General features: G+C 43.1%; 1 protein-coding gene across 4 annotated transcripts in view; it reads left to right on the forward strand.

Moving 5' to 3' along the window:
• The window catches only part of ptprub (protein tyrosine phosphatase receptor type Ub), a 160511-nt gene that overhangs the window by 112082 nt on the left and 36066 nt on the right, over window positions 1-12363 (forward strand). For all 4 annotated transcript variants that reach the window (XM_072394486.1, XM_072394487.1, XM_072394488.1 and 1 more), the window contains exons 9-13: window positions 557-666; window positions 3606-3807; window positions 5426-5528; window positions 5610-5883; window positions 11143-11179. In XM_072394486.1, coding sequence (XP_072250587.1) covers window positions 557-666; window positions 3606-3807; window positions 5426-5528; window positions 5610-5883; window positions 11143-11179 — 726 coding nt within the window. The remainder of the gene's footprint in view (window positions 1-556; window positions 667-3605; window positions 3808-5425; window positions 5529-5609; window positions 5884-11142; window positions 11180-12363) is intronic.

Consider the following 12363-nt stretch of genomic DNA (forward strand, 5'->3'; position numbering starts at 1 on the left):
TTTCCCCCTGCCTAGATAATGATGAATATGTGTTTTCATGAACACTTTTTGCATCGGTCTGAATAAGCAACTTTGTCGTCCAGACTAAGTCAAAACAAACAGTCAGCTCAGCTGTTTGGCTCTTGCTTTAGCCTCAGGCCCGAATCTTACATAGCAGTCTTTCTCTGTAGAGTGCTCACACAGACTCTGGAGACAACTGGATGGTCTCAGAAAACTATGTGAAGTGGAACATTCAGACACATTCAGACAGTCCTCTCACTCTGACTCAGAATCACACGTGCTAGCAAGCAACTGATATGTCCATTATCAACTTTGACTAAAGATCGCTGTGAAATTATGATATTGTTCCACCAGTTTCTTTCTCTTGTGTGTTGTATACACGCAATTTATGCAGTCTGTCAACTAGCAGTTGTCTTATCTGATGTTCTGTGTCTCACGTGATGCATTGTTCTGTGCCGCCGTGACATTCACTCCTGTGATATTGACAGTGCAGGATCACTGCGGGATCAGCACTTCAATTTCCCTGACAAATGTTTGCTTTGACGATTTCTCACAGTTCCCGGAGGCATAGCGCCAGAGTCGCTCACCTTCACCCCTCTCGACGATATGATCTTTCTGAAGTGGGAGGAGCCTGTCGAGCCCAACGGTCTCATTACACAATATGAGGTGAGCCCGCGGAGACGCTTCTGTTGGCTTAAGTTGCGCATGTGGATCTCATTTGTTCATGCATTCAAACTGCAAGTAAGACTTCCAGAATGGAGAGTGATTTAATGCCACCTTGACCACCAGTATTGTAAGATTCTGGAGTATAAACATGTCCAAAATTCTCCAAATTAGCTTGAAGTCTGGTCGCAGTGCAAGCAGCAACACTAAGGGCTAGATTCAGCAGAGCTGGTGGATTCTCCTCAGTGAATGTGCTGCCTTTAACTTTTGTGTGAACCTTTTTGTAGGCTGTAAACCTTTAGCTAATTTTGCCCTTTACCCAGTGGGGCATGTGCTTATTTATCTCTTATTATTGCTGTCGGAGGCTAACTTTAGTAGTTTGTCTCTGACTCCCACTTAGAAAATAAATATATATATATATGTAAAGATGCATGGGAAAAAGTCATTTAAAACAAATTCCAGCAACATACTGCGCTAACTTTCACTTAGTCAGCCGAGTTAAGACAAGTAAAGGAAAAAAGCAGCTGTTATCTTCAGTGGATATTTCTCACTGATCTAAAAACCTTGAGGATTCTGATTGCGTTCCTCCCATGTTTGTTGTGTTCGTCTCGTCTCTTTACCCTCCATTGCCATCAGTTGTGAGAAAATGGGTTAGTGGCATGGAATCGTGAAAATAGTGAGAACTGCACGAGTGTCAGTGCTTGAGAGTTGGCAGCCCTTGGCTACCTGACCCAGGTTAGCGCGGATAAACACGCTTACGCAACATTCAAACACGCTTTTCAATCAAACTGCAGCTTCTGTTTCTGACTTTAGAAAACTAAAAGAGGAAGGAAACCTCGGCAGTATCTTGCAAACCTTCGAAAAACTCAGCAGAAATATGCACACCGCAACGGAGAAATGCAACTCCTCTCTGAGAAGTCAGCTCAGGGAACTAAAAAGTTGACATTATATCACTTCTAACACAAGGCATCTGGACAAATGAATGCAGCTTTTTATGGGAGCCTCACCCCCTGCAGGGCTTGCCATCAAAATTGTCTCCTGAGTTACAGTGACAAGGAAATGTAGCAGTAGGCCAAGAAGAGAACTCTGCCGGTCAAATAAAAGTGGCTCATCATCTTAAACATCCATTGCTTTGTACCACTTTGTCCTCACAGTTTCGGTAAAAGTTTCAGCGGGGACACACAGGTGTGTGGCCTCTCGATGACGGGGCGTATCGAACAGTTATGAGTCTTTTGACACACGGTGAGCGTAGAAGTGCTAATTATACTCAATACCATCAACATAGGCACTCTTTTGGTTCAAGTGAGAGGACATAAAGGATATGCATGTGACGTGTACTGTGACTGTCGGGAAGTATCCCATCTTCTAAAAAGCCTGGTTGGAGCATTTGGGGCTTTTAGTTTTCTGTTGATGCAGTGTGTTGCTGAGGTACTTTGTGAACTTCTTTCAACTTTAACCCAACTTCTGAAAAGCGAAAATCACAGAGTCGTTATATCCAGCTCCACTTTCCCACCAGCACAAGATAATCTTCAGCAACACTACATAATGTCAGTTATTTCCTGTGCTGCTTGGAAAAATACTTCCCGTCCATACCGTGAATCATTTTCAGCACGGCTGGCACAAAAAGGGATTCAGCACAGTTGTGTGCTTAATCAAAACCTCCCACCCCCCCCCCCCCACCACCTCTTTAGCGCACAGTTCACTATGCCTATATTTAACAAAAATAGCAGCGAGGATATGATACAATCTCAGCGACCTTGTGCTCAGGGTTTGGACTTTACATGGCTTTGGTCCCATTGAAATAGAGCCTGGCACCGTTAATCAATAACTGGCATGCATTCGTTGTGCTGTAGGGCTTCCATTTAGCTGGATAATGATTTTATATTTACTGTAAACCCTCCGTCTGTGGTAAGCAATCAGTAGGTCTGCCTCCCAATCATAAAAGTGAATCTTCCCCTCTTGACCTTTTTTAGTAAGTTGCCTCAAGGATATTATTTAATAGCAACTTTGGTCTGACAAATAAAGTGGAGGATGAGCGGTTCATTTTTTTTTTTAACTCAGCAGCGTGCTTATCTTCTTGAACTGACCGAGAAAGCTTTAAAGAGAGCTGTGGAAATCCTCTTAATTTCTCTCAGACTAACACATTGACCACTTCGCCTGAGCCTATTGACCGCAGTTCGCCTGTCCTGCCGACCCTTCTCATTGTTCTGTGCATTGTCTGGAGTCTCATGCCTTTGAAGGCTGCCGTCTAACTGGGTTTAGTCGCTGAATAGATCATAATTCTAGCTTCACACCAAGGAGGCATTAAACTCTTCTTATGATAATCAGCACAGCCATGGGTTTGATGTATAAGGTACCTTCTGTGTGCGGTGTGGGCATGAACAGCAGACAGTGAGTGTGTGCGTTCACCCTTTAAGCGGAGTGGCTCTCCTCCAGCTCTGATGTACGCCCTAATATGCTCACCCTGACAGCGGTAAGGTCACATTTAGCTCTCTTTTTCTTCCAAAGAATTTAAGTGGAAAACCTTGGCGGGTTCGCGCGAGGCAGACAACCTCTGGAAGTAAAAAAACTTTTATCAAAGATTTTCACTTTTCAAGGATCGTCACAGCTTTTTGCATCAATAATGTTCAATTAACCCATAAACACTTGAGTGTGTTTTTTAATGTGGGCCGTGCAGTCTTTGGTGATAATTTACCACTCGCAGTATTTAAAAAAAAAAAAATAATCCAGGTTGCTTGTATGCTTTTGATGCCATTTAGGTTGTATTCATGTAAAATTATAGACCCTCTATGACTAATCAGCGCAACCATTGAAAAAGCTGAGCCAAGTGTGTTATATCAAACTTTGACTTGATTAGATAGAAAAACCAGTGCAAGAATGACTGTTTTTCTTCCTGTATTAAGTTTTTTTTTACGCCCCCCCCCCCCCCCACTTGCAAACAGATCAGTTACCAGAGTATTGAGTCATCTGATCCAGGCATCAATGTCCCAGGACCCAGGAGGACAGTGTCCAAGCTAAAGAACGAGACCTACCACATGTTCTCCAACCTTCACCCTGGAACGACTTACCTGATCTCCGTGCGAGCACGTACAGCCAAGGGCTTCGGCCAGACTGCCCTCACTGAAATCACCACGAACATCTCAGGTACGAACACCACCGATGGTGGAAAATATTATATGTATATGTTTCTTATATATATACATATATATATATATATATATATATATATACATATATATATATATATACATAAAATATGCATATAGTGAATATGCCCCCCTCCCCGGTTTGTGTTTGTTGGTATCTTGGGAATGATCGGAGAGTATAAGTAACTACGTTTGAACAAGATAATGGACTTTGAAGGTGTTACTGGAAGCCTGAATGGACAAATGTATGCATCTAACATCTATTCAGCCAATCAAATTACCCGACTAATCATGTGTCTGATCTTGCCACGCTGAGTGCGCATTATTTGAGATCTCCAACTTGACTGCTAGATGTCAGTAATAGTTACACAGTTTTTATTTAAAGGCACTTCCTCATTAGCTTTACATCTCAGAGAAGGTGGCTGCTTCCATACTTTATGCAAAGTCTACGCGTGCAACACTCAGACGTCAACCGCTGCCTGCTATAATTGGGATTTAGGTATTCTCTCTTTTGACCTCCATATGTTCCTCCCTCTCTGAGGCAAAACTACTACTACTACGCCTAGAGTTTGTGACCTATTTCTCATTGCTTTTCTGAACAAGTGGCATACTGTCACCTCCTCATCGTCCAGATGCAAATTAACATAGGAAGCGGGGAAAAACACCACCAAAGACACCTTTGCCCGTTGTGTATAAAGCAGATGCAGTATATTACTGGGGACTTCCTGTCACTGCCAAGAGCTTATTATCAGTGTTGGGAGTGTTGTTATTTCCTTGTAGGGATGTATTTTCACATATTAGGTGATGGGATTACAGGTTTTAGGAACACACAGCGGGGCCAGTCCCACACACTCCCTCCTTCGGCCACTTCACCTTACAAAGAGGTCCGGTTAGTTTATGATTATAGACTGAGTTTACAAATCGTGTCTTATTGGCTGCACGTCAGAGAGAGAACCCATGCACCGTCTTGGAGTCTGTGCAGATCATTCTCTTCCTCCTTCACTGGCCCACAGTGCAGACCATTCACTTACACCGTGCCTCTCTTAAATCTGCACTGACAGCCTGCAAACACTGAACACTTTCAACAGCCACTACTGTCAGCATCTTCAAATAACACCCACCTCAGAGTGTCTGACGACACCCCATTTTCTCATTCGCATGCACATATACGTTCAGATGTGTGCACAGCCGTGGCTAATACACTATTATCGCTCCGACAGATTCTGGACCTGGCAGCGGGCATCAAACTGTTTTTTTTTTTAGTGCCGCACAGACCTTGAACGTCAGCGAATGCACCTCCAGTTTTCCTCAAAGCCACACCTTGATCGATGTCAGCTCTTTCCTGCTGCAGTATTAGCAAACTGATTTTTAACATGATAATTATCTTTGTCTCATGCATCGTTTGCTCTCCTTCCCCTTAAACAACATGAGAAAGTGGGTATATTAATACATTTAGTCTTAGTATGAAGAATGGACTTTGCTTTTTGATAAGATAAAATCCAATCAGTTTAGTTGAAGTTTCTTGACACATCATGGTGAAACTTGTTTATGTGGAATTTCAAATTTTTATTTTTTTTTACATTTGAGTTTTTTTGTCTCTTTATTTGTGACCACAGCGCCTACATTTGATTACGGCGACATGCCGTCCCCCCTGAGCGAAACCGAGAGTACGATTACGGTGCTGCTGCGCCCCGCTCAAGGCAGAGGAGCACCTGTCAGGTGAGGAGATCGCTGCAAACTTCATTTCTGTTTTCAGACCACCAACGGCTTATTAAAGTCGCCCATCCTTTCTACTTCCAGCACGTACCAGGTGGTGGTGGAAGAGGAGACTGTTAAGAAAGTGAAACGGGAGCTGGGGCTTCAGGAGTGTTTCCCGTTGCCCATGTCGCACAGCGAAGCCCAGGCCCGGGGGACGCCGCACTACTACACGGCTGAGCTGCCGCCCAGCAGTCTGCCGGAGGCCAGTCCTTTCACTGTTGGTGACAATCACACTTACAATGGCTACTGGAACAGCCCCTTGGACCCCCGCAAAAGCTACCTTGTCTACTTCCAGGCTATGAGCAACTTCAAAGGGGTGAGTAACTAAACTCCCATGAGTGATGCAGCAGATCTGGCAACACGTCATCAAGCTGTAAGCATCAGCATGCAGAGTAATTCTGAGCCAGTGATGAGTGTTGGTCACGAGTATCTGTACATACTCTCCTGCGGTTAATGCTGTGGGGCGGTTGGCATTGTCTGGGTTCGCAACCCTTGAAACAGTATTTGTACGATCAAAGAGGTTGTTGGATGAGAAACTGAGCTGTGAGTGTTTATACTCCAGCGCTTTGACTCTTTGCAAACAAAGCATTTCTGAAACAGGGATTACTTACGTGCTTTACTTACAGCCAGCAAAGCTGTGATTAGCTGGAATTACTCAAAGTAAACAATGTAGTGCTCTTCAATCCATTCGTCTTTCAGTTCGAATCCTTCTTCTGTTCTGTTCTCTGTCCTGTTAGCGCATGCCCCGTGTTCCTGCTCCGTGTTCACCTAACGAGCCGATTATCTTTGAGATCAAGCCGTGATCGCGGGTTGTCGCCTGTCACCATAGTTGACCTAAACCAAACCGAGAGGTTTCACAGGACTGCATTTGTGTGGAAATTACAAAAACTTTGTGAATCTGTGTTGAGGAGAAATGAGATGTTATTCCGCAGTGCCGTTCCCTCCTATGGCATCGTTCTTTAGCAAAGACCTTCAGACATAACAGGAGAACGCCACATTACCTTTTCAAATTCCATTACAGGAAGAGCTGCTACCTCGGTGAGGCAATTACTTAGGGATAATTGGGGACAGGTGCAGATGATCAGAGGTAGAAAGCTGCTGCTGTAATATTCACAGACTGGCATTATTGCTGCAAATTGTTGCTGTTGGTAGCTCAGCCTTCAGAGAACGTCAGCTCGGAAGAAATCACCAGTGCCTGTTATACCATTTGAATCTTCTTAGTTGCTGTTTTGGGAGAAAAATAAATGTTATATACCATTTTCTTGTCAGGGAATGTGGGTTATAATAAGTCCCACGAACAGGCCTTGGTGGCTCATCCCCACCAGCGGCATCTTTTTCCAACCCAGTGGAGAAACACATGCGGGGAATGCAGTGTGAGCACTTCACACAACTAGGCTGCAAAGAATGGGATTAGACTGGCGAGGCCAGGCTTTACCAACGGATGGGATTATGTTTTGTTTGGCCTGGCAGGCGGCCAGCATCCTTGACCCGCAATGAGGGGAGCGTAGTGCCAAATCACACAGCCAAGCACTGTCCCCCGTCTGTCTGAAATACAGTAATACTCAGTGCAGCAATCTTTGGTCCAGCAGAACTGAAACAGTTCTTCTTGAAGAAAACAGCAGCAAGTTTGAGGGCAGCAACTTTGTTTTCAAGTTTTTTTTTGTTTTTTTTTGTTTTTTTTTAGCTTAAAAGAAAAGCCTACATTTTAAAATAATTTTCCAGCATTCGTTGTGTTCTCAGAGATATGGCTTTTGTTTACTCAGGCCCATTTTTTAAACATCTGTTATGATGCATGAGCATGGCAACGGGAAAGTTATTTGCATGTGAGAGCAGCTGATTGAGCCTTCCAAAACCCGAGCAATGCCTAGAATATGACCTCAAATCGAGATGAGTTCAGAAGGCGCCGGTGAGGATGCAGAGGGGGAAAAAATGTAGACAAAGGAGCTGGAAGTTTGCACACTTTCTTCCCTCTATCTTGATTAGAAGACTATCAGCGAAGGAAGATGGATTACAGTGTTTGTTAACAAACTGCTGCAGAAACAGATCTCTCAGGTGATTGAACTGACCAGTATAATGTATGGTGAGAGTGCCTCTGTGACATTGTAGGGGTGTTCCGAACAGAGGAAACAAGCCCATCATACATCATTACACCCTTTTCCCTGTTAAACGGCATTATTAACATTTCAGAGTAATGATTTTTCACCTCATTGATTGGTCTGACAGTGATCACATTCAAGTGTTAATGAAATAGTCTATTAAGACCACAAAACGGATGCTAATGATTGGCTCGTGAAACCTGTTTGGGCAAAGGAGTGTTTTAGCAATTATTAAATGCTCGGCGCTGTTTCGTATCATCCTGCTCAGCCCTCCACGTGTAATTATGCACTTCAGGTAGCACTGTGCTCACGGTGTCACCACAAAAAAAATTAAAAATTGGGGGAAAAAAGACATTTTGACTTTGTACAAATGCACAAAAGCTTAAAGCACATGCATCCGCCAGGGGGAAATACTTGTGAAGGATTTCATTTATGCAGAGGTAAGACGCATAATTACTTTTTGCCTACACATTTAGCAGCAGAAAAAAAAAAACAACCCTGATCTTCCACTCAAAGTGTGGCTCGCAGTGACAGCAGCTCTCTCCTGAAAAAGAAAAAGAAGAAGCCGCTAAAGTCGCACATGTACTTTTACCAAACAGATGTTGACGACTGCTTTCTGCATATTAAAGTTGTTTTGAAGTGTCATATTTGGTAATCACTTCAGGTGTTTGCACCCTGGATGCTTTATTAAAACGTAAGCAGAATTGTCAGCCTCCTTTTAATTGCGCTCCTCATTAAATCGGTGTTTGTGCGGTCTCTTTGGGTTTGTTTGTCTTTGTGAAAGGCAAATATCACGCTTTATCCTCTTAAACGGTGGAAGTGGCTGAACGGGTTTGAAGCCGTGCGTGTGACAGACGTGTGTATTCAGAGCTACCAGGAACCAGCAGCCCCTCTGTCATGGCTCTGCATGTGATGTGCTTCCACAATCTGGAGGTTGCCAATTAACTCTTCTGCTGAGCTGGTGCACAATGATTTACTTGTGCATGTTACAGAATGCGCTTCTATCCATCACGGCCGGCTATTTATTTTCTGCGGTAAAGAGCCGAAAATGCATCCATCTTAATTTGTCAAAGCTTGTAACGATGGAATATATAACTGATCGGAAATGCTTTGGAGGCATGCTCGGATGAATCGGCCCTTTTTTTTGTGTTTTTTTAAGAATAACATTTTATATATTTATGCCTGTCACCACTCAGCATTTCTAAAGGACTCATAGTGGAATTGAATAACGGTGCAATTTTGAAAAAAATAAGAAACCATCATGAATTAAAGCAAATGGATAGTTAGATTCTAATATCTTCAGAAAGTCATGTATTTTTCTGTTTGTCTAATAGTTTTTTTTCCTATAAGTGTCCATTTTTGAAAATATGCTCATATATAGGCTTTAATGGGCCGATATATAGGTCAGCTACTGGTGTTGATCTGGTGATTGGCTTGGAATTGCCCTCCAGGGTTGTCGTCCACTGTTCCATCAAGTTCTAGTTGAAGTTCAAGGCTCCTAGAGATCTGCAGATATGGTACAGTTCCAGGATCTCCAGTATCCATGTGTGAGCATAAGCTTCCTTGTGGGCAGTCCAGAAGGAGGATAGATGCATATGTCTGATTTTACACTCTCAGGCGATGGTTCTGTTCATCAGTAGCAGGTGTGGAGTTACTTTCAGTTCCCCTCTGGGCTCTGCTCATTTACTGAGCCATTTACCTACTTATTATGCTATGATGCCCGACAAGAGCTTCTATGGGCCTCGAGCCAGGTCATGATCAGGACTGCGTAACCTTGAGTTGACCATTCTGGGTTTATTCATTTGTGCTGCAAGGCATAAATGAAATGCAGTCCGTGTCTTTATCCAGTACATGTGTGTCATGTCAGGGCTTGGTGCAAACGAACTCCTCATGCCTGAGACTTTGTCTTGGATGTCTGCTACCGTTAAGGTCACTGGTATTTGTTCTGGGATATCCTCCAGCAATGGGACATTGAGGTTGTGTGGTGCTTCTTTCTCCAACATGCTGTTCCAGTGTTGTTCAGTCTTAGTTCGATTGGGTCTATTCTCGTCACAGTGCCACTAAGAGTACACTTTGGATGGTTTTGGTGGAGATCATTCTATTTATTCTCCTGGCCTCTGCTTCTATAGGGTATCTTCTCAGTTGGATAGCCAGAGCTGGAAGTCTTCTTCTTCAGTTTCCAGAGCCCCAAATACAGAGAGTTTGTTGGTTTTTTTCTTCAGTGTACCTTTCTGCTGTTCTGATAGCTTGCTAATCTCACACTATGTTGCCCTCATCTTGGCCTTTCTGTGCAGCCAGGAGCAACTAGAGCTGGTGATTCTGTAACCATGCTAACGGGAAAGTTTGTTTGCATGTGGGAACAGCTGATTGAGCTTTTTAAAGCCCAAATAAAGCCTGGAATAAAATGAAATCCAGAGGAAATGAAGAGGAAATGTCTAGAATACAGAGCAGGAACAAAATAGAGAGAAACAAAGAAGAAGTTTAAATCCTTTCTTGTCTTGATTGTCATGGGAAATGTGAGATCACAGGCGGATGAAATGTCAGTGTCATTAGAAATAAGTGTACTAGCAAGGTTACAAGGGGATCTGTTGTAGTATAAATGGAAATAATGTGTTATTCTGATGAGCCTGTATGCCATTTCCAGCTGACATACATTCATATCACCACCCAGCACATGTCCCTCTTGAAGCCGACTGACGGGCAGCATTTTTAAGTCCAGTTTTCAGATTTAACCACTAACAGTTTATAAGAGTCCGTCATTTTGAAAGGGATTCCAAATGCGATATAACTGGAGTTTGAGGGAAGCTACCCTTTTTTTGCTCATTTTCGAATAGGCAATTCTGCATAATTGTCCCATAATGCCTGAATTGGCAGCTGTAAATCTTAATTTCATAATAAATATCCTGCATGTGGTGGCAGGATGGAATTGGATTACAATCTTGGTTCTCATTAGTGCTATTTGACAAAGGTCTTTTTCATAACACTGAGATGTCATCAGCTGAAATATGAATAAAATTAATTCGTTTTCATAGTGGTGCACTGGTCTGAAACCCTCCTTTTAATTATGCTCTCTCCCTTTCATCAACTTTCATCTTTTCTCCTTCAGCGAGACTCTCTAACCTTCTTCACACACGTCAGCACAGCTCTCAGATTTTAGATATTTTCCCTAATGCTGTAAGTAGAACTTTAACCCAGAGATATGTCCTTTTGAATCATTTCCTTTTTGTCTTTGTCTTGCCTAGAATCCAAAGTTTCCTTAGAGAGGAGTAATTCGCCCACATTTATTGAATTATTAATCACATGGTTTACTTCATGTTTGCTAATCTGCGGGTCCAGCATCATGTTTTAAACATTCATTCATATGCTTTTATCTCTTGTCATAGTTTCAGGGTGATACATTTGTGTGCCTTGGCTCAGTTTTCTATGTCTCCTCTTTTTTTTACCTCCCCTCTGATGCCTGTGTTTTCTTTGTGTTTCAGGAATCCAGAATAAACTGCGTCCGGATTGCTCGCAAAGGTAATTCAACATGAAGATTTCTCCTCCCGCAAACACTGTGACCACTGTGGCGTTTCCCAGCATCAAACCCTTTGCAATAGCCGTGCACTTTCTCAGTTTTTTAGGAGCCGCGCTATAAGAACTTAAGGTTTTCTTTTCCGTGTGCTGCACTATTGTTCACCTTTCTCTTAAGTACAAAAGGTTGGGCTCTGGACAAATTTTCTCTGACGTTCCTTGTTGTCTAGCAGTGGGTCTCAAAGGAAAGGGCAACAAGCAGGGAGGGATTAGAGGTCAGGCTTTCATCCTGCTTGTTTGGAGGCGGACTCCGGGACACACTATATCAAGGCCCTTTCTTTGTTCTCATCTGCCGCCCACCAGATAGCCACATCTGAAGGCTTTGACCTCGGTGGCATCCAAAAGGGTTCTCCAGATCAAAACTCCCAGATTGAGCTACCTTGGCCTATCAGTATGAGGAAGCCTGGCCTTCCCCCGTCCTCCTCTGCACGCCAGTTTTTTAGATTTAAAAGGGACATGAAAAGGGCAGCGAAATTGACTCCAAGTCCTTATGGCAGGAGAATCCCTCTGCCACAGTATGCTGCCAGATCATGGTGAATAAAAGTCAGGTACTTAGTTATCGCAGCACTGCAACAGTGAACGAAGCCCTATAAGCAAATCGACTTGGCGGAATGTGTATTTTTGTTGGAAGGTCTTTTTTCCCTCTTTTTTTTGTGAGTGAATAACAAGAAACGAGGCTGTCCCCAAGCATAAAGCCAAAAGGCAAGGCTCAGCTCTCGCTCCATCTGCCCCACACAACACGGTCAGACAGTGATTAATTATGCCTCTTACGTAGCGATGTACTGTACACCACACTGGCCTCTCGTCTTTGACACACTACACACAGAAAAAAATGAAAAACACGTACAATGGAGAAACATGTATCTTTCTATCTATCTGTATGTCTGTCTATCTATCTGAAAGCAAATTATCTGGAAAAAAATCTGTTTTTATTCGGTTTCAAGATGCATCAAGTGAGAGGATTTTTGTGGCTGTGTGAGATCTCCATATCCTTCTGCCATTAACATAACCTCTGCATCATCGCATCCTGAGCCATTATTATCAAGCACCCCATCACAAGTTAAGTGGAGGCAAATGATTCTGGCTTGGATAACAAAGCTGGAGATTACATTTCAACTTCCAGGTGACAG

Source organism: Leuresthes tenuis, unplaced genomic scaffold (assembly GCF_036924035.1).
Source record: "Leuresthes tenuis unplaced genomic scaffold, fLeuTen1.0.hap1 SCAF_10, whole genome shotgun sequence".
Lineage (NCBI taxonomy): Eukaryota > Metazoa > Chordata > Actinopteri > Atheriniformes > Atherinopsidae > Leuresthes > Leuresthes tenuis.